Genomic DNA, 26,930 nt, shown 5'->3' with positions numbered 1-26,930 from the left:
AACTGTTCTTATCTCAACCCGTGGGAGTTGCATTCTTTTGCTTCTCCTCTCCGTCCCTCCGAGAGCAGGGGGAGGGCAAGAAAGGGGGGGGAAGTGAGCTAACGAATTACCTGACTGGGTTTAAACCACGACAATGGGTCTTGAGGCACAACAGGAAAATCTTCTCTCCTACCACTGAACTGTGTTGTAAATAAGCAAAAGAAAAAACTATACTTAAAGTGATCTCGGCAGCTATGCACAACGTTCTTGTTTCAGTTAACCCTTCATACTCATCCAACTATAAAGTCAGAAGGTGACAGTAAGCACTGCTAACTGAACATAAAAATCATTCAGTATACTAAGCAAACAAAAGGAACTGGGATCTGCAAGTAGAAGAACCTCCACCAGCATTCATGGTGGCATTTCATATGGTGCATTGAGTACATCTTGGACACTGCTATGAGCAACAGTGTTTTTACAGATTTATCAACTTTGAAGAAAAGGGGGATTTTTTTTTTGACCAGTTTAAATAATTGTATCATCCTGATACCCAGATATCTATTGACCAGAGCATCACCCTTCTGCTGCTTTTCAGACACCATGGCAGCTTTACTAATTGAACCTACAAATGAAGAAATAATGACAGCCTATGGAGGCATGCAACAATTACTCTTCCCTGCTGATACATGCCTCCCCCAATGAAGTACAGTAGTAGTTAAAGGCATCCCTGCTGTTCTAAACCTTGGCAAGCTAACTTGATTTGGAAAAGTGAATCATTAAGTCTTCCCCCAAAACAATCATTCTGGTGACAGGTTTGTGTCATTAACTAATGAGTTGACATTTGCTTTAACAAATCCATGTTGGAGACCAGCTCACTGTAAGCCATGGTACTTCACAGTCCCAAATTCTGCCACTTGCTCTAAGTTTGTGAGCTCCATTTGCTGGACAGCAACTAAAAACCACCAGTAGGCTTTTATGCTCAGTCAGCCCATTCACTGCAGATGTGATCTCCTGCAATCCAAGATGACACACTTAAAATAAGAAAAGAAAGAGTACTAGTCTAGGAGCTGTGGTCCTGAGTGTTACTAACAGTACAGCTAAGCTGATGAAGAGGTTTTAGTTCTGGCTGCTGCTGTTCTCCATCTGTGACAGATCTCCCAGGCAAAATATACATACTGGGTTTCTTAACCCAGTTCTGTCAAGGGATGCTGGTTAGCCAAGCACACAGATACATAAATAAAGTTGCTGCCAGCAGCTCTGAATGGTATCACCCGTAATCTAGCCCACTTGTTCCTAGCTTTGCCAGTTTATACTTGTAACTTAGTTGTGCTTCAATATGGATCCAAGCAATGACCAATGTTAGGAAAAAGAAAAACAAAACCAAAAACAACCACTCGTTCTCTATAATGGTCATTAAGGAGGATTTTTTCTAACCTTGGTCATTGTATTCTTATACGCACACTGACATATGCATGTATGTTAATGTTATACTTATGTTCCATATATAAATACTTTTACAAGTTGATTAGTGTATAACGAAAAAACACATACCTGATCCATAGCAGGAAGAAGCAGACAGATGAAGACAGTAACAAATTACCTTCTATCTCCTTGTGCAGCAACTGTGAGAATCATGTCTTTAACTATCGCATAAAACAGACCTTTTCATTCAAGTAACTCCAAGGGAGAACTGTACGTACACTGAGAGAACAGAGATCACTCAAACTTAGACACTATTACTAGCACAGCTGAATACAACTATAAACACATTGGAAAAGGCCCATGCTCACAAGCAGTACCTTTATCTCTGAAGACAAGTACTACTTCAAAGGTGCAAACAAACAACTTTGCATATCCACCTTGACTCGATAGCACAAGAATTTACCATAGGACACAGAATATAAGAACACTCTTCCAGTTATTTTGAGTTCAAGGACTTCCTGAGCCAGATGTAGTTTCTCTGTATTCACTAACTCACAGTGAATTTCCTGCTCTTCAATTTACCCAGTTTATTGGAACCCCCAGTTTTCAGCTTCCACATCAATTTTGGCTACAAGTTTCATCAACTTACTACTCCCTAAGAAGCTCCTCTTTCCAATTCACTACTCAAAATACTGTTTAAAAAAACAAAACAAAACAAAACACCCCAAAGTTTAAGTCCTTACAATCATGGATTTTGACAGAAACTTCTAGGGGTTTAAAGGCACTGCCTAAGTGATCAAAATGGCATTGGAACTGAGTGAATACAGTAAGACTTAACTTTGTTTTAAAACTACATATCCTGTAGCAGGAACTTTCAAGTCTATGTATGGTAAAAGTTTCTGCAGAACATGTTAGCAGTTGCCAAGTAGCACAGTTACTGTTTTCAATGTACATGAATACACAGCAACAAGTATACATATTTATTCAGGATTAGATAAGGAAAGACGCTCTTTCCTCCCATGAATCCTATTGTTCTTTTCTCAAAGGCCTGGGATTAGGCAGGGACCGAGACCACTGATTTGCTGTCAGAACATGTTGCCAGATATAATTACAAGCTGAACAGAGATATCAAAGACTGACAGATCCTGAATAACTTGCTCTCCTTCCTTTTCATTTTCAGTTCACTACAGCTATTTTAATAGCTTGGAAGGCATCGATTTCTTTACACCATCAGGTTTCATCACCAAAGCTATAAAAGCATTAAGACAAGTCTGAGAGTTTCAGGGATTTGACAGACATGGAAGACCAGAGTAATGCCTCCCTGCCCCCCACCATCTAAGTTGATGACTCTGTGGAAAACAGAGTTGGCTATTATAAGGCAACTTGACCTTGCAAATCACAACTGGTAGAACCTTTTGGCAGCAGGTCAAAGAAACTTCCCTTATTTCCATAAGTATTCACTAGTTAGATTTATGAACCATTGTCTGATCATTAGCCACTAGCTCTGTATTGCTTTTCCATGTACATGCATTTAAATGCACCACTTACTATAGAGGATATCCCATTCTTTCCTGCTGCACATACTTAACTTTTTAGTTCATGTTTCAGAACCAGAAAACTCCATTTAGAAGAGCTCCAACTGCTACATGAAAGGGACCCAATTACTTATTGCATCCTTTACAAAGTATAGACCTTGTCTGAAAAGCAATAAAGCATGATACCTTTTTTTTTGGGGGAAAAAAAAAAAACACACCAAAAAGCCCCAAACTATCAGCTACGAAGGATTACTGCTTCTATTGGCATATATACAATTTGTAGATCAAATATTTGCTTTGGTCGCAAAAGCAATATCCAAACACCAGATCTCACAACACTGAAAGAAACCAACTGCAGAAATTTTACCATTAAGTGAAGTATTTGTAACTGCCACAGAAGCTACCCAGGAAGGTTCTTGGGAATATTATCAACTATCAGTAAGACAAGACTATAAAAAGGATATTTTGGGACTTGGAATTGATCAGTCTGTAACCAAAATATATGCCCACAGCCCAAGTGCCCAGTGATGGGACTCATGTGGGATCCCATTCAGCAAGAGAAAGAGATCTCTGTAGGGCCTGACACTTTGCTTGCAGTGGCCAGCCTACTACTTTAATTAGCACATGAATTACTGCTACCATGTTCTCCTGACATACAGATCTATTACTGAGAAGCTTGTTTTATATTGCCAGTGCAGGTTTAGAACTTTATTTTTCTTGATCTTACATTAAAGAGGCTGAGTTTAGTAACATGATTACAACCTTAAGACAGACATTGAAGGCATTGTAGAAGTTAACTCATGAGTGAAGAGCACATTTTAATTAAAAAAAAACAAACAAAAAACAAACCCCAAAACAACAAAAATCACAATAGGCAGCTCACAGACATACTGGTTTAGTGTAAAGTAATAAAACCATTGTTATCTTACAGGTACTAGAGAGTCCATATTGCTCAACAACTTCACAAGTAGCTTTTTGGGCCCTTCTCCAGAGACAAAAGGCACTGGTCAGAATCTATTAGAAGAGCTGAGCAGGTTTTCCTGACAGATGGAGCGGTTTATGGCTTGCAGGGAGCATTGCTCTTCCCAAGGCCTCATGACTGCAGAGAGCAAATGGTATCGGGAGTGTTTGTTATGTAGAAGATAGCTAACACATCCAGAAGAACTAAAAGCCCTTCATGAGAAGTGTTTCTGAGGTCAGGAACAATGTATACCTCTATATGCTTTACATATGAATTCACTACATATACATGTCAATACAGTACTTCCATAAATAATAAAGTTTCGACCATAAAGGTCAAAAGTTACTTTATTACAAAAAATGGAGGCAGAATTTCAGAAGTTGTTAGAACAGACCCCAATCCACCCATTCTAAAGAGGGCCAATGTCTTCTTTATGGACATGGGAAGGGTGTCCCTATCCACACACCAACTCCCACTGAGGGCACAACAATGCAAGGTAACAAGTTTAAGAGGCATGTTAGGTGAAAGCAAACCAAAACAGCAACAAAAAAATCCCAATGTAACTGTGTAACTTGTTAAAAAAAAAATAAAAATTTATTACTACCTGACATACTCTAAAACTTAGGAAATTCCCAGATATCCTGAAATTGTTTCCCTGAACAAGATACCGAACAACCTGCTCTTGGTAGCACAAGCCTTTAGCGTGGCAGACAATGTTCTATTGTGAGCTTTGTGCATTTGCTGCAAAAAAGACTTCTTTGTTCCTGCTTGGTTTCTCCTCTGCTTTACCTGGGGTAGTACGCTGTGTAGTTCATGAAGAGCTGAGCCCCAGCAGGGTAGTACGCCGTGGAGGGCTGGAGTGTTCGTGGGTTCAGGAGCATAGATGGCTGATACAGAGCAGCTTCTGTTGGCACAACTGCAGTGGGAGCCGGAAAGGAGTAAGAAGGGGGTGAAAGGCCTAAAGGAAATAAATGGAAAAGAAATTAGGACCTTTTGAATGCAAGCATATATGTGGTCTTCATCAGTTGAAGAACTCTGCAGTATGTAGGGAGCCTTCACAATGTTCTCATTCTCTTATTCATCGCAGAAAATAAATCTGAGCTACCAACATGAGCTTGACTACAACTGTTGTGCCCAGCCCCCAACAAAATAAGTAGTACACCTCTTGCTCTGTGAATAGAGCCTCTTTCTGAAGAGAAGTCCACTTTTTCTTGTCTAGGCTCAGATTTTATGAAGTCTCCAATCAAGAACTGTAAGAAGGAAACTTCTATGCTAAAGATCTACCTAACATTCCCCAGAGCAGAGGGCACCTTTTCATCCCAACGCTCCCTATTCCCCAAACAGCTCTGTCTTCAATTAACAAACAGCAGCGAGAGGAAAGTTGTGGCTTTGCAGCCTCAAGTGTTAACGTTGAGTTTTCAACAAGACATGAGACCTTAAATGAATTCTCACTGCTGAGAGTTAGCCCACCTCCTTTGCTACTCTTCTACTTTTCTTCCTTCTTTCTCTCCCCACAGTTATCATGAAAGTGAACGTATAAAAGCTTCAGATAACCCTGAATAGCAAAAAATAGAGATTTTCCTTTAAGTGCTAGTCAGACCCTCTCTGCATTATGGGATGGGCCAGGTACAGAGCTGAAAGGGCTTCTCTGAGGAAGACATCCCTTGCATTTGTAGTTGGAAGTGGGAACACTGCCACCTGAGAGTTCCCACAGTCTGGGACTCTGCTCAAGAACCTATCCCAGGAGAAGCTTCCAACCTGTCTGGAACAACTGTCACATACAGTACTATGTACTGCAGATCCCTGCTCAGAAAGATACTTGCATTAAAAGAAAAGAGCTGGTCACCTGGAAACCATCTCCCAAGGATTAGCTGAAGGTCTGCTCAGACTCAAAAGGAACCACACCCAAGAAGTTTGCTGCCTTATTGGCACCTCTGACTAGGTTTGAGGATACTTCTTAAAAAGCCACCAAGAACAGTAACACATTTGCATGGAGACAGAGAGAAAGCTCCTGCTACCTTGCCATTTATGATCTTGGAAGCAAATTATTATTTTTCCCGTAGGCTCAGATTTATATGGCACATATGCTTAGTAAATTAGCCCTTAAGCTCTTAAAGCATTTCCCCCAGACATTTGTCTAGAAGTCCATGTTCATTCTAGTAGCTCTGAGTAGCATAGTTTCACATGAAATGTGATTTCTGCAGTTCTCTGAGGCCAAAGTTATGTGTACCACATGGACAATCACAATTTCGTACAAACAGCAAAAAACAAAGGAAGAGTTCAGCCAGTAGTGGTTCAACAGGCAGAACATTTATAGTTAATTCCCAAAGGGAAACATTACCAATGTTTTCATAAACTAAGTTTTGGAAGTGAAAGGGGAAGGGCTTGTACTTGACATGTTCACCATGATGAACAATGTAAATATGAATTAGTGTAAATAGGAAACAGTTTTTTAAGTTCTAAAGCCTAGGCAGGGCTTACGAATTCCTTCTCAGAGTCATGGCTCACCCTGGCCAAGTTTTCAGGGAAGGGAAGTTTGCCACTGGAAAAGCAAGAATAAGTTTAAAGTAGTTCTTCAGTTATAGTAATTCACAACCCAAGGGAAAAATAATGGTTGCAAGCTGCTGCTGATTCAAGATGAAAAGATCTTATTTTAATGCCCCCACCTGACATTCCTTTCAAAGAACCAGAATCAGAGTCAACAAAGCAGCTCCAACACCTACCCGCACTCAGCATAGCAGATTGGCAAGACCCATGCAAAACTTACATGGTAACTTACATGGTGGTGGGGACAAGCCATTTCGATTTAAAGTGCCCCCCATTAATACAAAGTTCATCTCCTCAGTAGAGCATTGAAAGACTTCAACATATCTGTCCTTCATAGTCTTCTTATGACACTTCTGTGCAGCCAGAAAAGCTCGGTCTGCAGATTTCATCTGAATAAAAGCATCTCCCGATGGACGTCCCTACAGACAGGCCAGAAAACAGGAAATGTTTCTCCTATGAAGTAGCATAATAGCAGTAATTTGTGTTGTTAAAAAGTCTCTTCAACCATAAATACATCCACTTCCAAATCAATTAGCCTACATGAACACCCATCAGCATGTTTAAGCTCTTCTCCCTAAAATTCTTCCCACTTGTGCTAACTTGACTGTATTCAATTTAGCTGTTTCAATAAAACTGTTGTTACTTCTACCTTTAAAAAAAAATAAGAACATCTATGGCAGAGACTGCAGTTCAGGGGTATTTGGGTGCTCCAAGATCTGCTCTTACCAGTTCAATAAGTATGCAGAATTGGGAGATTTAATCCACATTTATTACCCAGGATTTTTAAGATTCAAGGATAAATACAGGCAAGTGTCAAAGATTAAATAATTTTTATTAAGGCTAGGATGCTTTAGAAGGGTACTAGCCTAAGGTTTTGTATGAGAGTGCAGAGGAAAACCAACAAAATGACACCCTTACATTAGCTGTAGATGAGTAGGATACACAACTGGGAGGAGTAATTTTAGCAACATGCAGCTTCTGACTTGAAGTAGCCAAAACTGGAGTTAGCTCTAACTGAAGTTCTAGGTCAGTTCTTCTAGTTTCAGAGAGGAGAACAACTTCATCACCATCCTTTGTACAGTTCATGGTTATATGGTTGAAACCAGGAATGGTGGGAGCATGCAGAAAGAAACTACTGATCAGACAAAAGCAGTATCTGGAGGAAAAATAAGTCTGACAGCTTTGGGCAGGGTTAGCAGACAGCCCTCAGGACTACATACATACACCAGTGTCTTCAAGGTTCTTTCTTTACTGTTGGCAAGGGCTGATACTACTGTAAACCATTACTTGTGCTGTAACATCTGCATCTTTTCTTAGCCTCTCCCAGCCCTGCACATTCCTCAGATTTTCCAGCCTTGGCTACATCACTTCCTCAGACACAGGAATCACTTCAAATCAAGGTACTGGAATAGCTACAGTGTCTTCTCCCTCCCCACACTCTCAAAGGGCAGAAGCCTTACTCCAGGACAAGGAAGTATTTTGTAGTTTCACTTTAGGCTTAGTGTCAACCAAAACTATTTAGAAGAACCACTTTTACATCACAATGATCAGTGTAATCAGTGGAACCACTCAGGGCATCTTCAGAGTTAAGGGAGCTGCAGCCTCCTCCCCCTAAAGTCACAAGACTGCAAATAGAGGATTGTGCATTGTTGTCATTCCCTTTATCTAAAAAAGTTTTGGTAGGAGCTACTTCCAGAAAACAATGGCAAAGATGTGACTGTTTACAGGCATCAATGAGCTGTTAATCTTGGCGAATAGCTGCAACTGTTTAAAGAAAGCAAGCACACAGTTCAGGAAACCCAAGGTTTCATATTGACTTATGCCATAGGAAATCCTGTCTAAAAAAGGCCACAGTCACAGTTGTCCTCAAATGTACCCAAAGCATATTGTTCAGCAAGGTAGGTGCAAACCCCTCCTTTGAGAGCTAACCCTGTCCACACTTGTTTTGAAGATACTTCTTGCCTAGTACAAGAATTAGGCATGTTGTTGAGCAGGACTCTTCAGTTCCAGCCTCCTGCAGTGCAGGATCACAGCTGCTGCTCTGGGAGCACAAATCCCTCCAGGACTGTGGCTTAGCTTTAAGCACATGGGTCTCAGTAACAGAAACTGCTCTAGAGCAAATGCAACAGCTGGCACAGCAGGGTTCAAATAAGCCAACATATCTATTGCCAGTACTTTCAGAGGAGAGCTAGATGCCAATTAAGGCCACTAGTGTCAATCCGAAAGGTGCTTCTCTATTGTAACCATCAGAAGGACTCTGTTCATACACACAGAGTAATTGGCATAAAATGGCTAGAAACTTGGTGCCTACCTGGTGATTTAGTACCATATGAACTCCATGGGTCCTAATATCTGTAGAAAACTCTCCCAAGAACTCCAGGATGTCCCTTATAGTAGCAGCATAGGGAAGACCACGCAAACGTATGCAGTCTCTGACATTAGTGGGAGGCACAAATTGTTGAGGTAATACTGGAAGAATAGGAGGTGTTGGGAGAGGAATGAGAGGCGTGGAAGAGTACCTGTTCAGCACCTGTGCAAACAAGAAAAACGGAGGTTACAGAAAGATTACTTATCTTTCAACTCAGAGGAACTGAATATAACACCAATGCCATCCGTTTTCAATTTGGGCAGTATTTCAAGGAAAAAAGTGAGCTAGATTCTGGGCTTAAACAACAAAAGCAGTGCTTAGAATCCAATATTTAAAGTAAATATTTAGGCTTTTTTTTCTTAAAAAACATAATTTTGCTTTGAAAAATTTACTCAAAATGTTGTGCAACTCTCAGAAAACTTCTTAGAACATGAAACCTGTCTTTCTACAGCATTTTTATTAGGAAAATAGCAAAAAAAGTAATTCTACTATGTATGGTCATGGTGACACTTCTACCCAGAGTAACTCCTCAACAAAACTTTAGGAGAGTCTGGGATCTAGAAGCTGTATCACTACTAAACAGCCCTGCCTTGAGATGCAATAGTCCATCAAGTAATTTAGGTGGTAGTACTGAGTCACAGTCACGCTTTGACATTTTTTCTTACTATTTTAACAATAAAAGCCTGGCCTGGTCAAGAGTTCACTAAATAGTCACTAGCCTTTGACTCTGAGCAAGATTAAAGTTCATGCACATTTATACAGTTGTCAAGGTTTTGTTAAGCAAAGAAATGAGAGCAGTTGAGAAAAAAACACAATGACAAGTGCTGCAGCTATGCATTCTCATCATCAAGTGTCACCCTTCAGACAAGGCACTGAAATCTCTACATATTTGGGGGAACAGAGCTGCACCATCACTTGGTTACAAGGACATGGGTACTGCTTGACTGTATTTGCATTACAGATGAGACCTTTTAGAATCACATTTACAAGTTTGTGACATCAACTGCAGCTCTGCAAATCTTCAGAGAAAATCCTCTCAGCTCTACTTCCTTACCCTGACAGCATAACTAAATTTAATGGTCCATAAAGCCATGTTAATGCAAGAGGAGGCACTCTTCAGACCCAGTTTCACAAAGTCCTGCCACCCTCTGCTAGACCGCCAGTGGTAGCAGAAGGTAGCCAAGAACTGCCCTTAGAGGCAATTTGTAAGACTTCAGATACATTGCCCTGAAGACAGCTACATCAAAAGGTTTTGTTTTTCTGTGCCAGTGAGTAAAGATAAGTCTTTTAGATCAAGATTTGTTGCTAACTTTCTTCCTGAATAGAACAGCATTGGACTTAAATTCAGTATCTGTAGTGTAAAGCACTAGACCTACATAAACTTTCTGCTATAACTGCTGTTTGCAAGGCTATTGAAAGCCAAAACCCCAAAGGTTTGTATGCTTGTGTAAGTGTATGCACACGCATATATGATTGAGAACATCCACATGACATGAAATCTTACATTTAGGAGGAGCAAAACCTCATGGAAATTCAGACAGTGCTTCTTCCAGCAAGAGTCAAGATGAGAGAAGGAAAAGAAAGCTTTCAAATCATGGCAAGTAGCATTTGCTTCCACTACTGTATGCCAGTGTAGGAATTTGGATTACAAGAAAAGAATGTTTGCAATATTTACACCCACCTGCTGAACTTCTGCTGCAGTGCTCCTGAAGAGTTCAATGTACCTTTTCCCCAGCAAGTCCTTATGCTTTTTCAGTGCATTTTGTGCATATTCCTCACAAGCAAACAATACAAAGGCATCCCCTGTTGGCCTGCTATCAGGGTATGTGACAAACAGGACTCCTTCCTTTCCTCCTGTTACTGGGCAGTGTTGGCCAAAGAATGTCAGCACTTCTTCTGTTGTAACGTTGAAAGGAAGACCTCGCATCCTGACAATCACTTGGTTTTCTTTTGACAAGAACTGTGCAACCTCATTGGAAGTACCTTTAACAAAAGGATGCAGAAGCACTTAAGTCTATATGATCATAAAAGATCATGATCAAGTCTGGCACAGCTACCTCCTCCCCAAAGACAGAACACAGCAGGTAGAGCAATATTTGCTTCCAAAGTAAATAACACCCCTCTCCCCCCATTTAATAAACTAGAAATATTGTATAGGACATTTCCCATTAAAGTCTAACAATGTTACTCCATTTGGAAGAGATTTATCCTTATTCAAGGGGAAAGTAAAAGCTACTTAAAGTTCAGAGCTCAAGGAAAGCACAGTCTGTGAATCTTTTGCATGAGCACTACCTCTGCTATCATGCACCTTGCCTTTCTAACTTAGGAATACCTTTATCATGCTCTGAAACCATAATATATAGTAGCCAAGTACCCAGACCACTGTGCTGGGAAAGTTGGAAGGACTTGTTGAAAACATGCCCAGGAATTTCATCCTATGCCGACAGAACTGTCAAAGTTGGCTAGTTCCACTTTCAGTATCTCTAGAAGACCTCTTACATGTATAATATTTATTATCCTTTATAATATATCCTATAATATCCTTTATTATACTACCCTAACCAAAGCTAGCTCCTAAAGAGCTTCACCTCTTAATGTGGGTCTTTTCACTTACACCCAACTCATTCTCCAAAGTTTGGTTGTGCCAGGCACACCCTTTTTATTTACACTGTGATATCCATTTGCTTTTACATGCAAATCTCCACAGCAACAACAGTTATTGTTTTTCAAAAATATTCTGGCTTCGGTTTTTAGTAATCAATAACATTTAGGTTCCTTCAGTTAAGATGAGCTACCAAATTAAGTTCACATCCAAGGTCATCATCTTGCCTGATCAAATCCTTATTTGATAGGCTGCTTGAAAATGGAAGGAATATAGAAGAGAAAGATGGACAGATAAATCACAGAATGCCTTAGACTGCTGCTAGCAGAGTACATAGTAATCAATGTACCAGATAGCTACTTGTTTAAAGAAAGAAAATGAAAACCCATATCTAATAAGGGCAGTTTATAGCCCAACACTGCAGATGCTGATGGAGCCCACTGTCATTCCTACCCACTAAAAATTACCTCCTGCAATTTTAAGGAAGTCTTCACCTGTTGCCTTGTATACCTAAAGAAAGATAAGAGAACATAATTGGCATGCTATTTGAACTCCTGTTACAAAGAGCATTTCAAAGCCAGTGTCACACACCTCAATGTATCGATTTCCCATGTGATGCTTGTGCCTTTGTAGGGCTAGATCTCTATGCTCTTCACTTACGAACCTCACGAGAGCCTCCCCATTCCTCCTACCTTGGGCATTAAGACAGACAGCAGCACCTCCCCTGAAGATTTAAATCAAGAGAGAGAGAACTCTATGACCAACACAGACAAAGCACTACAAATGCTTAAGTAAATTCTTGGTTACTAACTTGGCAATATTTAGGCCTTTGAAGAATCTTGCTATGTCCTGGTCAGATGACTGCCAGGGCAATCCTCTTGCTCGGATAACAGCATTGTCATCCACAAGTTCCATCTTGCTGCTACAGACAGAAAGAGGGAGTAATACAGACACATTTACCTTTAGTATCTGACATGCAACACTCTCCTTGCTTGTCGCCTGTGCTTCAGTCCCCGTTTCACATATACTGGATGGCACTGCCAGGGCAGCAACGGCTAAGTGCCACCACCACCCAAAGCCACTGCATGTGTTTCTCCTCAGGAAGTGTCTGGTCCTTTCCCACCTCCCCTTTCCTGCTTCACCACATTTGCTCCTTGAGCTCTCATTTCTTTGGTCATGTTCACAATTTATTCCCCACTCCTGACATACCAATGGTTTGTGCTTCTCCACTGTCTGTAACAGTGTTACTGGTATAAAATAAAGCACTTGCTATTCTAATCTCAGCTAGGTGGAAATTGAACCAGATCAGTTAGATGCAACTGAGGTCAATGATTATTTTTTGTACTGTAATCATGTGTAAGACCAAATCTGTTCAGGGTTATACTCAGCACACAGAGGACTCCTGTCCAAAGTGTTTAGCCTTAACATTGCTTGTTTAGCAGTCACCTCGCTACTAGAGACTAATATAGCTACAGGCTACACTGGCTGCTTAGCATGGGAATAGCTCAGCCACAGAAAGCCATGTTTAATTGGTCATTACCACAGCTTCTTTTGTTCTGTTACTTGTTAAAAGTGCCACATATAACAATATACTCACAGCTACCCAAGGCTGCCTTTCTGGCTATTATGAGGACATGTTTTTGCACAGAAGAGACTATATGATTGATTAAGCAGATCAAGTCTTGTTCAGCAGCAGAGGATTTTTTTTTTTTTTGCACAAAAAGGCTGTGGTACACCTTGTTACAGGAGGGTCATGTTTCTCTTTAATATCTTGGATAGCCTTTCTATAGGTGTCTGTCTCAAGCTGTTCCCTCTCACCTCCTAATTCTGAACTTCTCACCAGCAAAAATAAAATGCGAATCTTCCACCTCACCCCAGGATTTTGTTATTGAAAGGGGAAAAGCTTATGGCCATGGTAAAACAAACCCTGAGCTAATCTTACTGGATACATTCTGTCAACATTGTTGTATTCTTTTCTTGCTTTTTTTTGCTTGGATGCACCAGCATCATCTACCATTATGATAAATTTCTTAATCTGGAAAAGGGAAGTAAGTATTCATGCAAGACAGGTGTACAAGTAATACCATCAAGGGAGTATCCAGCAAACCATTGAGAAAAACCTGTAATCACACATAAAAGTATAATTACAGAAAAACAAAACACCCCCCCCAAAAAAAAGCCACCAAAACAGTAATCAAAAGTACTTAACACTTTAGGTTTAAAATCTATTCAGGAAGAAGACAATCATAGCTTAAACAATTTACTGGTAGTACAGTATCCTTATGGAAATATTTGTTCCCTATTAAAAAAAAAGCATGATGCATATTCAATAACTGTGACATAAATTGCAGGAAGAATCTTAGAGTTGGTACCAACAGGGTTACTCTGCAAAAATGCTTACTTCTCTGTTAACAGCACACTTAACACCCATTATAAGCATTTACTAGCAGGACCCAGAACGACCAGCAGTTAACAGGCAACATCGAAGTGTCACAAGAAAACTGGCTTGCATCTCATCATAGGTTATCTGTTCCTTTTCCCACTTAAAGCACCTAATGGATTCCCACAGCAGTGGCAAGATAAATAAAACAATGGTAACAGTTATTTGCAAGACTGATAGGTTATGTGCACACAGCAAGAAGAGGGAGAAAGCACTTACCATGGCCCACTTTCAAACTTGTAGTTTACTCTTTCTGGATCTGAAAATCTGTGGTCTATGAAATACAGCACAAGTTATTTTCTTTTTCTTCAGCATACAGGACAGGCAGTAAAACCAAACAAGCAAGAAAAAAAAACTTGTTCACAACAATTACTTACTGTATGGTTCAGATATTAGTGTTAAAATAATATTCCCCATATCTTCAACTTGAGAGGCTCCATAGGGAAACGCTGGACTGTTCTTGTCAAGATTTAAATCTTTATGCTGGAGTTAAGTCAATCATCACCAGAGAGATTTGTAATTGGCTTCCTGTTAGAGCAACAAGCTTTCATGTTACCCTTGATGGTAAGTCACTTCTCAGGGGAAATCTTTAATCCATTTCCCTGCTGGGATACAGCAGCTGTTCTGTCTTGGCCTCTAGCTACTGTCACCTGTGGGAGTGTGAGGTCACTCCAGAAAGTGTCTAGGGACATGAGACCCCATAAGGACATATATAGTTAGTATATTTTGAATTATGTATGTTTGACAGATAGTTTTGCATCCAGAAAATATTTGAGTACTCTCCTCTTCAATTAAGATTTTTAACCTCTAATTTGAAGAAGGAGAAGCAAACCATCAACTAAGAGCTCCAGAAACAGAATATGCTACATGCTTTATGAAAAAGCAAATCCCAAAACAGAATAAATATCTTAGTTCTTTGACCAAATTCACAAATGGCACTTGGTCTAAACCTTGCCCATTAGAAGATACAACCCAAGTTTAGTGCTGTTAGACAGAAGCATTTTGAGAATGTGATAAGTCTATGCCATTGTAAATGATCAAGAGACAAAACAGAGTCCCACAACACATACGTTCTTTGATCTGAAGGATTCTGGAAGATGATAGCAAGGATAAGCTCCCTGCCAATAGAGAGCAGGAAGTGTTCTGTCCTGGAAAGAGGCTGTAGAACGACTCGATAAAACCCCATGTTCATAAAGGGAGTCTGATGCAAGTTGCACATACCACTTCCTTTCACACAAGTGTAAACAGTTTCTTTCTCCTGTCACACTTGCCCCTCTCTAACATCAGGCTACCAGACTGCAAGACTACTCACAACTCTGCTCCATCATTTATAAATGAAGTTTTTAAGAGGGTTTTATTCACTCACATCTCCTTTGATGAGTGTAGGGTTAAAGAACCCAAGACAACAAAATAGAAACTAGCTAAAAATCCCAAGAAAAAAAAAAAACAAAACAGCCCAAGAACAGAACAAGTAATGAAATACAAAACAGTCTTGGAAAATTACTTGGGTTTTTTTGACTCCTTTCATTACTTTACATCATGACTTCAGAGCAAAAGTGAAAGTTTCTTAAACAAGACCTATCCTGGCATGGCAGTACAGTAATGCAAGACATTCAAAATAGTCAAATGCACCAATTATTTGCCCACACCTTCAAAAAAAACCTACATTGGATACAGTGCAAATGCTCAAGTCTGCATTGTGGTGCTCAAAAGCTGTCTCTCAGTCCAGGATAATAAGATTTCTCTTAAAGAAAGCCTGCTTTTTTCCACCTAGAGCTGAGCTGATTTTGAGTTGGCAGATGCCTACTTGAAGGACAGGGAATGGAAGGTGTCAGAAACAGACACCACATACCAGCTTTGCTGTATCATCTCTTCAGGGGATGGGGGGGGGGGCAGCACAAGTCTCATTGTGAAATAAAATCTTCCCTATTATTTGTGGGTTAACTGCAAGTCACTCCTACAAAATATTAAGTTGTTTATGAAGTTTAACTCTTCCACAGCAAGGAAAGGAAAGCTGCTGTGCCAACGCAATACACTTTGAAGCTTTGTTGGTTTTAAGTGGACATTGGAGTCTGTAAGGCGAGAGGATGGTGCTTAGTCTTACAAGAACCTTGGCAGTTTAAATGAAGCATCATAGTTAAAAACAAAACTAAAAACCCAACAAAAAGGCAGAAAACAAACTAGTGACCAGTCCCCTCCAGCTGCATGACTCAAGACAGTTTCCTAGCCATAGCCATTACCCTCCCTCCACATACTTTCTTTGGAGTAAAGTAGTGAATATTAAATGGTTTTCTTAAAAAAAAACAAGCTAAAAATCCTGCACCACATGCAGCAACCCCAAAGCACAGTTTGAGACTATCAGTATTTGTGGCAACAAAAAAAAAAAAAAATTCAAAACAGCTTCATTGCAGTATCTCTTCCTAAAGAGTATATACTCAAGCTCATACCTCCCCTGTCCCCTGGGGAATAGGGGTTGAAAACTAATCAACAGACTCCCTCATAGAGAGGGTGCCTAATCAGTACCACATAGATGTTTCTGGGCACAGTGTATTGGAGCTGAGGAGTGCTTCTTTTCCTGACACCCTTTCCCCTACAGAATCTAACAGCTCTGTGCTTGCTCAGTCTCTGCTGCACATCCATGGAACCAGAAGCTGCTGAAAGCACAGGTATTGAAACCCTGATCTTGCCTGACCAATTTTTATGAAGATTTTTGAATTGTCATCTTTGTCAAAGTCAAGAAATTGGGCAGGAGTTTCAATAGCTGTTACAGCTGAGGACATGCATGAATGTACACATACATGCACTTGGCTGTTAGACAGCGCTGTCAAAACTCAAGGCATTTTAGTGTTTCCTTTTTGCTGAGCCAAAGATCCCTACAAGTGATCAGCTGCCCAAGAGAAAACACAGCAGTGTGAAGGCACTAGGAATTTGAAGCAAGGATATCACACAAAGAAAACAAACTCCCTCACCCCACATCCATTTTCATCAGAAAGTATTTTAACTTAAAATATCAATCAACAGGAGATCTAGTTCCTAAAACTCACCTAGTGCCAACAGAAGTCTGTACCAGGTGTTCAGACAGTCAGTTGTGCCAAGGAACTCTAGATTAATATAAACACAATCGAAGGGGAGTAACAACATCATGAACATTAGCAGGAATGAAAATTGCTCACACCTTTGCCTCTGATTAGCTAGGAGCAAGGCTTCTAGGCAAGACTGGAGAAGAAACTGATAGCTTTCTGCACATGTGAGGAGCATGCTAACAGTAACACTAACCCAGCAAAAACCTGAAGTCTAACAGACACCCATGGTCAGAGACACTAGAAATTATGGGCACTTGGGGAAAAGCTGTTGTTAGAATAGCCTTTATAAAACCCACCTCTTGCTCTGTGAAGGGATAAGAGACCACGCGTATGTGTGTGTTGTATGTGTGTGCAGGCACACATAGTGATGTTTAAAAGTTGCCTCCCCTGATCAATTGGAAAGTAGCTAAATCCAAGTTCACATATGAAGTGCTGGAAAACAGACTTGGCTGTCTAAAGCTACTATATGCAATAGCATGCACACATATAATCTAAATGAAGCAATGGGCAAAAGACACTCCCAAACAACAAGGCAGGATGGGAAACAAGGAACAGCTTCTTAACTGCATAGCAGCACCACCACCTCCTGCAGCATTCAGCAAGTTAGTAAAGGGGACAGGGAGAAATATTCTACATCAAGGTGGCCTATATAATATGGAAGAAATTTCTAATGTTATTTCCTTCGATTCATCACCACAGCTTCACCCACTGCCAGTGCCTCCCTTAACTTCTTCCCTCCCACTTTCTCTTCCATTTCTCAGTTGAGAAACTCCTTTAACTATGCCAAAAGAAATACTGAACAACTAATTTAGCTTTGAGATGACACAACATGAACTAGTCTTGCAATTGTGTTCTGCACTGATCCTCTTCCCCCTTTGTTCTGTTTTTAAGTCTCTTCAGCTAGAAGATTACATCTTTTAAAATGAAGTTTGCATAAATGTAATCTGATATTACTCAGTTCCTGGGTACAGGAAATACTAATAGCAATATGCAAGATTCTCATGTAATACCCAGTAGCAGGATTTTTACTGCCACTTATATACATTGGTTATAACTGCTCCACATCACTGTTTTCAGGGCGGCCAAGTTAAAAACAAAAAAAAAAGCAAAAAAAAAACCAACAACCCACAAAAGACCACACAAACCAAGCCAAACCAAAAAAAGTCAAAAAAGCCAACAAAACCAATTTTCAGTGTTGCAGTATCCAGATTGTATTCAGCACATTAAGCAGGCTGGTCTGAAGTATGCCTGTATTTCTACTGACAGCAGCCAGCAGATGTTCCTAGTAAAGAGTTATCCTCAGAAATACAGTTCAGAAGCAAGTGGAGCAAACCACCTACTGGAGGAAGCATGAGGTATTTGCCATTTAATAGCTTCTGCACACCCAATCTTGAGGCAAAGGATGAGTCTTCAGCAGATCTAATATGAATAGTCATGCAAGCTTTGTTCACTCCACCCTGAAGGCACTCACAGGGTGAAAACTGGCTCAGCAAGCTTTGCAAATCAAGAAGTGCAGCAAGTATGGGAGGTACAGAGGGTGCAAGAACAACCCTGCTCCTTCTGTATACTTACACATGGTGGGGGGAGAAGATTTCCATGGCCCTGAGTTCCTCTCTGCAGGAATGTGATCGCTTCTCTCCGTTTTTTTGTTACTTTAAACTTCCTGTAATTGTTCTGCTGTTGCTACTCTTGCACAACACTAAGTCTGCCAGAAGACTGACTCCTACCCTAAAACCTGTTTCAAGACTAAGTTAGGTAGGTAGCAGTAGCACTCGGAGATAAGTTACAACTAGCATCAGTTCTTCCTCAGTCCCTCATATTCCATGGCATTTTAAACATTTCCTTACCTTTAATTAAAATAAATCAGTGGGTGTTTGCTCAAGAAATGTATAGTTTCTTGGGGAGGGGTGATGTAAAGCTTTCACCTAAGCTCTTGGATTTGGAATAGTTTCCTTGCTGTACAGAATTTCAAGTAGTTCACTGAAACAGTAAGTTCCAAAAAGAATCTTGTAAAGGAAGAATAACCCAGCTGATTAGTTGGTTTAAGATCTCTATGCTATTTTTCAAGACTGTGCTTGCCTTGTCCACAAGAAATACATAACCAAGCAACAACTATGCAGTGTTATACACTGGATTATACACCCTGAATGACTGCACGGACAGCAATTATTGACCCTACTGTTGGGAGCACATTCTCCATTTGTTTGTAATCTGTTTAATCAAATGATACCCATCAAAAGAAAAGATTTTTGACTACTCCTAATAACTTAAATGACTGTACAGCAATACCCAGCTTTCTCCTAACTTTCACATCACACAAGCTTCTGTTCACTGATTACAACCATCTTATTTTCAGGTAAATGGAGCTGTTGCAAGTACACGAATGGATGTGCCCAGGACCATTCCACTTCTACCAGTCTCTAAATGCAAGTCTTCTGCATCTCCAGTCAGTACACTACCCATAGACAAAAACCTTCTATACCCACTAAGAAAACCAACAAACCTGGACCAGTATAGTTTGTGTGGCACAAATCATGGAAAACTTCCTTCATGCAGTCCCTTTAGCTATGGGGTGGAAAATATGCACCTTCTACAAGAATAGAAGAGCTTTGTCATATTCTACACATGAATCTGCAACTTCATTCCAACCTACTCCATTTGTTTTTGTGTCCTCACCCCAGCATATCTGCTTCAAATCCAAGTTACTTTTCATTTAGACATTCTCTTTGCTACATAACTGTCTTGGGAAGAAAGCAGCTTATGAAAAAAAACAAACCTCTGCACAAAACTGTTTGAGCTAGTCTTTGCACTTAGCACCTGCTTCAGCAATTATTTTTTTAATCCCAAGCACTACATGCATGTCCAGACTCTCCAAGTGCAATTAAATTCTACCACTTCTGACAGCAAGTAGATGAAGTCGGCAGATTTCAGCAAGGTGAGGAGAAATAAAATTATCATATTTGTCAATAAAAGGAAATAAAAAGTTATTTTACCTGTTTGGTCTCTGCATCCTCCAACCCAACACTCTCAAGCGATATAGGCACAGTTACTTTCAGCTATGTTACAGAAACATGACAAGTTTACAGATGAGACCATCAGTTACAAATCAGCAGTTACACAACAAATCAAACCACAAAGAATAAGATAAAACCAGAATAGAGCAATTTAGGTTTATATACCTTAAGAAGCATATCGGACACAGAATTCACACTCAAGTTGAACATGCTCACATAAACTGATCAAGCCTCAAGCAACATTGAGGAAATACTGTTGGCAGCTGCCAAACCCACCCTTAGATCGTACTGACTCTTCAGGGGCTTCTTGACAGTCAGGTAACATAAGGTGGTCTGCCCCCTCTCAGCAGGCAGGGAATACACAGCCTGGCACTGTGCCTTAGCCAACTAGCAATGCTTCAGGTGGCTACAGTTGTATTACTAGTTCCACAGTACCAAGACATAAACACAGAAAGCAAAGGCATCTCTCCAAAACAGCTGAAGTAGCTCATTGTCTTTAATAGACTTCTCCAGCTCCATATCAAAGCCTCCCTGAACAATGTAGTAAGTTTTTGACCAAAACTTTAAAAAGCCTCCATCATCCAGCTTCTAGATTATGCAACACAAGCATTTATTTTGCTTTTTTACATAAAAATTCACACTCCTACACTAACTGTATTGCTTTGCTTCAAAGTAGGGGAAAAAGTGATTTCTACCCCTTCACTAGGGGAGATTAATCTTAATTTGCAGAAGGCAAAGCAGAGCAGACAGCCTCCAGTATTCAACCTTATGGTTAAGCACCAAGAAAATCCACATCTACATAATGTGCCATAGATAATGTGCCAATCACATTCCCTGCTTTAGGTTCACTCCTGAATCAAAGAGGTTCACAACAAGAATAACTGGTCCCCTTCCTAAAAATTAAGACATTCTTACTAAAAAAAAACAAAACCAAAAAAACAACCAACAACCTAACTGATGTGACTATCAACCTCACAACTTAAATTAGGATTCATATTGGCCATATGAACAACATGCCAGATGCACTAAACTGCGAAGTTTAGAGAAAAAACTATGAACATAGTAAAGAAAACATACAGAAATCAAGAATACAGGATTTCCCTCCCATGCATTCTCATATGTTTTTATCTTTATGAGAAAGCTCAGTACAGCTCAGAGTCACTCATTAAAGTTATACCACTCTTGAACATGTGTGGCAGGCATTACTCACCCATCTCAGTCCTAAAATCCAGGCAAAGCTGTAAGAGCAGTAGACACTATCACTGTTAAAAGGATACATTCTATCATGGCTGCAACATCCAGTTTGCTAACATCAGGTGAGCCAGGGCAACACTTCTTGAACTCCTTACGCAAGTCAAAAAAGGAGTAGAAGCATTCAGGCAGCAAGATATTCTGTAAAAGGACAAAGTTACTGCTGTCAACCTGGGTAAACTTGATCTACTTTGTCTTTAGATACTAAAACTTTATAACAAGTTGCTTATATGGGCATGAAACACAATCTTTGCTACAGAGAAACTCATATAGCTCTTCTTAGCCTCCTAAGTATGTTTATGAACTTTTTTTGCTTAAGCAGCTTTCTCTATGTGGTTTAAAAAGAGAAATGTGCTTTTTCACTGCCAGAGAAACGCTTGCTATTATTATTAGTGCTTTAAAACCAATATATACATAGGAGAGCAAATGCCTGCTATTGCAAAATTTATCAATTCTTGATTCAATTTTAACTGTAAAAAGCCAGAGGGCATGCAGTTCAGTTTATAGAGCCAAGTAAATTTTGCAAGACTAGCAGAAGATGTTTTGGTTTATAGACAAGTCTGAGTTTTCAAAGAATAGTCACACTTCAAATACTTATTCCTTAAACCAAAACTAAAAACAAAACCCCCCAAAACAACACATAAAAACCCCAACTAAAACTAGGATAAAAGCCAACTGTGTGCAGATGAGGGTTTGATATGGCACAGAGGTTGTCAGTCTAGGCATGGTAACTGCTTTAATTGCAGCATATGAAGCCAGAGCTTCTCTACAGGCACAACATTTTGTATTCCACTTGGCTGTTTGTTGCCTGCAATATCTTTCTAGACCAAAAGCAGGGGCTTTCTGTGATTTAACAACTACTTAGCATCTCGGCATTCTAACAGAATGACAAGATATGTGAAAGCACATTTAAGGAGCTCAAAGAAATAAGTCTGAAACAAGTTCTGCTTTAAGAACATGTTAGCATATGGACAGATGCATTAGGCAAACAATACTCTTTAAAGACAAACTTATGAAAATGGAGGTGTGCTTGCCAAGACTTCCTGCCCTGGTTTTAGCATGGCTATTCTTCTTCCTCAAGAAGTGACCAAGTTCTGTACTTCACCGATTCAATTGGAGCAGTTGATGCCAATTTGTTCTCTGAATTCCATGAGCTGCTAGATTGCTTCAGACTAGCAATCTTAAAAGAGAAATACAATCCAAGAAGTCCAGTGATTTATTTTTGCCTATCTGAATTTCAGTGACCCTGCTACCCCATCTTTAGGATTCACCAAAGCACTATCACGGGTCTCATAAGCACCTGGTTTACTTAACCTGTAGGCAGCAGAGAGCAGCTTTCAAATGAATAATTCTTAACAAAACTGCAACGGAACATTTTGATGATTTGATTCCTATCAGTGACCCTGTGATGATACAGAAAAAGGATGCTTACCCCTGACATCAGACAAATTTAAATAATCATAGGAGCTGTCCCTTCTTTGCCTGCAGTTAAGTTATGCACATAAAGGGTTAACTGTATAAACCACATAACCATTGCAAGTGAGAAGAAAGTCTGTTAAAAGCCCATTTTTACATTTTATCACATTATACTCCAGGACAAGTTACATATCTAAGGACCTGCTATTCATTATGAATCATGATCACTGTTTCTCTTCTTAACCAAAGATACAAATACTTAGAGCACCAGTAAGTATTAAAGCCAAGCTCATCCAATATCAGTTCTGTAACAACACAAACTTGCAGCAGTGCCCCTTCAAAGGTGAAGCAACAAATTGATGGGCACAGAGGTCAGCTGCAATGAAAGGAGCAGAACAGCTCAGTAACAAAGTAATGCATGTCTATAGCAAACCACAAAATGATTGAAGCAGTTATTTCAGGACTAGAGACTGAGCATATTGCAGCAACCCTATCACTAATGAAAAGTGGGCAGGACCTCATAATACTGTTAGCAATTTGGCAAGTCTGAGGGCATAGAAAACTCTAGAATATGGGACTAGTCATCACTCATAGCCTGCCTCAAACTACTGTTCAGCTCCTTACAAATATGAGCACCACCCTCAGAGCTTCAACTGACTACATAAAGATTGAAAGTTGCTGAAGCTAAAGGTGAATGTAACATATCAAAAGACAATTTATGATTCAAGTAGTTAGCTATTTGGCAATGCTTCCACATCCCATTTATTAACCCATTGTAGCTACAAGTACTCTGTCAATGCATTGTTCCTTTCTCAAACACATAAGCAGAAGGCATTGTCTGTGCCTTTCCCATGGACAAGCTCTTTAGTTCAGTAAGCATATTAACACACAAACAATGTTTGCACAACAGTTGTGTGGAGGCACTCTCATACTAAAGGGAAATTGCTCAATTTTGCAAGAAATCATATAAAGCACGCTAAAAGTCAAACTGAAACTACAACTACATACCTTCTTGGAAGCTTCAGGATGCAGAACTTGCCTAATGTGCAGCTGCCCATCAGTACAGAAACAGAACGAAGTACCTACACCAATGTTCAATTCATTGCTCACAGATTGATTAAACTGAAAGCAGGAACAACAAAAGACACATGTAAAAGACAAGAGTGGCTGTGCCAGGCAGCGTCATCTGCTGTTGACATATTATTCCAGGGCAGCAGGAACATAGTGCTAGAATTCCTTTTTGTACAAACCTAGCCTGTCACTTCTGTAGATTTGTTTCTTACTATCTAAACACATAATAACTTTAATTATATTATTTTCACAAGGAAATGGACCCTATTTCCCCACTTCTAATGAGGCATGTCTACATTACAGGAAGCCCCTCAATTCTTTTCCAGAAGCATTTGCAAGAGCACTGCAAGGAGACATAAAGCCAGCTGCAGAGAACTATGGGAACACCATGGCAGAGAAGCCTTTCAGACAGGGCACTCAAGCATGTTGAAAAGGAGATGGGGTTTCTGTCCTTTCCTCAATGAAAATCATGCACATTTTTCTACTTACATAGAGGCTTTAATATTGTTTCCTTTCCCAGACTGATGAGCCACCACAAGCAGAAGCAAGGCCTGCCATCACCCAACCTTTTCAGACGCACCTAAACTTGGCCTCTTTAAACACCAATTGGGGCTCATCCTCAGCTGAGGCTCAAGGGTCCAGCCTGGCAGGAGACCAGGGTAGAGAGATACCTGACCTTCCTCTCTTGGTGTTCAGTCCCTCCCAAAGTGAATGAGCAAAACACAAGGGGGAAATCCCCACAAAACCCACCATAGACCAGGTTGCCTGTCACATGCATGTCTGTGGTGCCTCTGTGCCAGACAGCGCTGCCCCAATAACTGTGATGGCGGAAACGATAAACGGGTAACACTGCCTCTACCGCACCAGAAAGCCCCCAAGGAAGACCAGCACCCAGCAACCAGTTATGGGGTGTCACCTGTCTCAAAGCCTGCTCCAGCGGTGGAGCCAGTGTCAGGCTCTCCACATCCACTTGGGTGATCTCCTGGCACTCAGCTGTCAGCTCCAGGTGGTCAGGCCGGACCAGCACATCATGCAGGTGCCCCAGCTTCAGAAAAAGCAGAGAGTGGGTGAGTCAGCTCCCCAGCCTGAAGGTCCCCACCTGCAGCACCGGCCCCTTCCCTCCACCAGGGCCTGCTCCAGCCTGGGGGACTCACTGCCAGCCCAGTGCTGGGGCTGTCCCGCCTGTACCCAGCACAGCAGGGCCAAGGGGAGCAGCAGGTCGGGGTGCTCTCCCTCGCGGGAAAATACCTCCTTACTCCTCAGGTCGACCACCTTCCACAGGAGCTGGAGCAGCTCTCGCTCATCCGAGCCCAGCCTTGACCCGTTGTTTCCAGACGTGGTCACAAAGAGGATCACCAAGTAGTCGGGAGATGCCGTCATGGTGCCACCGGGAAGAATAAAAAAGGGGGAAACGGGGAAAGGTGGGGAGAGAAAACGAAAAGGGGGGGGGGGGGGAAGAGGAGGGAAGAGGCCAGAAACTTTCCTTGCCCGAGGCCCTTCCAAGCGAAAGGCAGGTTCGCTGCCCAGGTGCCGGCGAGGGAGGTGCACACTGCCGCTCTCCCCCCTCGCTGTCCCGGGGCGGGCGGCGGCCGCTCCCACGCCGGCTGCACCGATGGGAAGCACGCAATGGCTGCGGGCTTTTCAGCGCGGGGCCGCGGCCCTACCTGCCCAGCCCCCGCCCCACGTGGTGCAGGTAGCACACACCTGGCGCCGCCCGCCCATTGGCCCCGCCGAGAAGGGACGTGGCAAGCGCGGCGGGGCGGTTGGCGGAGTGGGGCGCCGTGATTGCGGGCGGGGCGCCCGGAGCGGTGCCGGGACTGTGGACGTGCCGTCCGCAGCCGCCGCGGGAGCTACCGACAGCGGCCCGGAGCCTGCCCGGCTGTGCCTCCCGCCGTCGGGGCGCTCTGCCCGGGAAGGTGCCACTCCTCACCGACGGGGCGGCGGAGCGGGCGCGGGCGCGGGCGCCCGCTCTTGTCGGGACATGTCGTGGGAGGGCAGAGCAGGTTCGCCCGCAGCTCCGTCAGCCTGGACGGAAAGGGAGGGGAGGCGAGCGCGGCCGTCGAGGGCCGCCGGGAGGAACTGGTGCTGGGGATCTGGCTGCGGGCAGTGGGATATTTTCCTCTGTCGCGCATAGGGCAGCGGCGCGGAAGCTTCTGTGCCGCTCCGGCACGGCGGATGTAGTCGTGTGTCACAGGCTTCCCTCGATGAACGGTGGTGATTCTGGTCCTTGTGACAACAGCCTTCTCCTGGTGAACATTTTTTCACTGTGAAATTTCTGTTTTAAATGCGTATTGCTCAAAACCTGATTTATTTTATTTATTTTTTTTTTAATGACAACCGGAAAAGTCAGTGAATGCAGGGTAAACAAGTCACGCTAACTTTCCCTAAGGAAATCCTGTAGGACACTTAGTTTTTTAGGACCCCGGTTTTGTCCTTCCGACCTAATACTGATGCTGCTTCTCTAAATTTTCCTTCAGATGCTGGTGCACGCTGTGCCATCCTTCATCGCCATTCTTTGTGCTGGTGCAGGCTCACAGCTTTCCTTAGTGCATATGTGTTGTTGGTTAGGCAGGAAGGGAGGAGAGGAGGTGTGTGTGGATGTCCTTATTCCTATCACCCTGGGCCTGCCCTAGTGCAGTGTGGGGCTTTCTGCAGTGACTGCACCGAACTCCTTTGTTTACATGCTTCAACAGTCTTCACATGACACAGGGTGGCTGGAGTAATTTTCACCCCTTTCTGGTATAAGATTTCAAAAATGGCATTCACTGATAGCAGATACTGCAATTTGAGGGGTAAAGACAGCATCAAAAGTGCCCCATTTGTTGGAGGGTTAGAATGCCTGGTTTTCTTTGCGTGTTTGTCTTCGGACTTTCTGATGTGCTGAGTAAAACACAAGTGAAGCAGAACACTGGGACATGTGTCCTAAGTGGGTTTGCAGCCAACCTGTACTCGATACCTGAGGAGTGGGGCTGGTTCTTGCACGGGGAGTTTTTGCTTTGTGACCTATGCCTAGCCTGCGATTCAAGGGTATAGAGGAATTCTTTGCATGGTTTCCCTTTCAGGTCTTAGTTTAGTGCAACATCTTAAAAAAGATTTTCTACTTTAGTAAAGAAGTCCAGGGGTACAGTTCTGCAATGACTCCACCCTGGAGCCTGCCAGGCAGACAGTGCCTGTTTGGTTGGCTGGTCATCTTCCAGTGAAATGTCATCATCCATTCCAGACGGCTTCCTTCCCAAAGCTT

At 41.7% G+C, this 26,930-nt stretch overlaps 1 protein-coding gene across 2 annotated transcripts; it reads right to left on the bottom strand.

Annotated features, from left to right (window-relative positions):
- Positions 1–4,486: 4,486 nt before the first annotated feature.
- On the bottom strand, positions 4,487–25,097 carry ESRP1 (epithelial splicing regulatory protein 1). 2 transcript variants are annotated; one of them, XM_057403018.1, is made up of 13 exons: positions 24,938–25,097; positions 24,606–24,734; positions 23,627–23,740; positions 21,229–21,343; positions 14,232–14,330; positions 14,074–14,128; positions 12,226–12,336; positions 12,006–12,138; positions 11,882–11,924; positions 10,494–10,795; positions 8,756–8,974; positions 6,665–6,863; positions 4,487–4,855 (listed from the first exon to the last, which is right to left on the bottom strand). In XM_057403018.1, the coding sequence occupies exons 1-13, from the start codon at positions 25,067–25,069 to the stop codon at positions 4,683–4,685; spliced, it is 1,824 nt and encodes a 607-aa protein (XP_057259001.1). In that variant the 5' UTR covers positions 25,070–25,097; the 3' UTR covers positions 4,487–4,682. The 2 variants fall into 2 exon arrangements, with proteins under 2 accessions (XP_057259001.1, XP_057259002.1); XM_057403019.1 differs by having other exon boundaries at positions 6,677–6,863.
- Positions 25,098–26,930: the final 1,833 nt, after the last annotated feature.

Source organism: Pezoporus wallicus, unplaced genomic scaffold (genome assembly GCF_028554395.1).
Source record: "Pezoporus wallicus isolate ANWC-B61680 ecotype Strahan unplaced genomic scaffold, APGP_CSIRO_Pwel_v1 contig_2456, whole genome shotgun sequence".
NCBI classification, from domain to species: domain Eukaryota; kingdom Metazoa; phylum Chordata; class Aves; order Psittaciformes; family Psittacidae; genus Pezoporus; species Pezoporus wallicus.
Note: the sequence above shows the minus strand (reverse complement) of the source record. Positions and strands in the feature narration are given on the sequence as shown.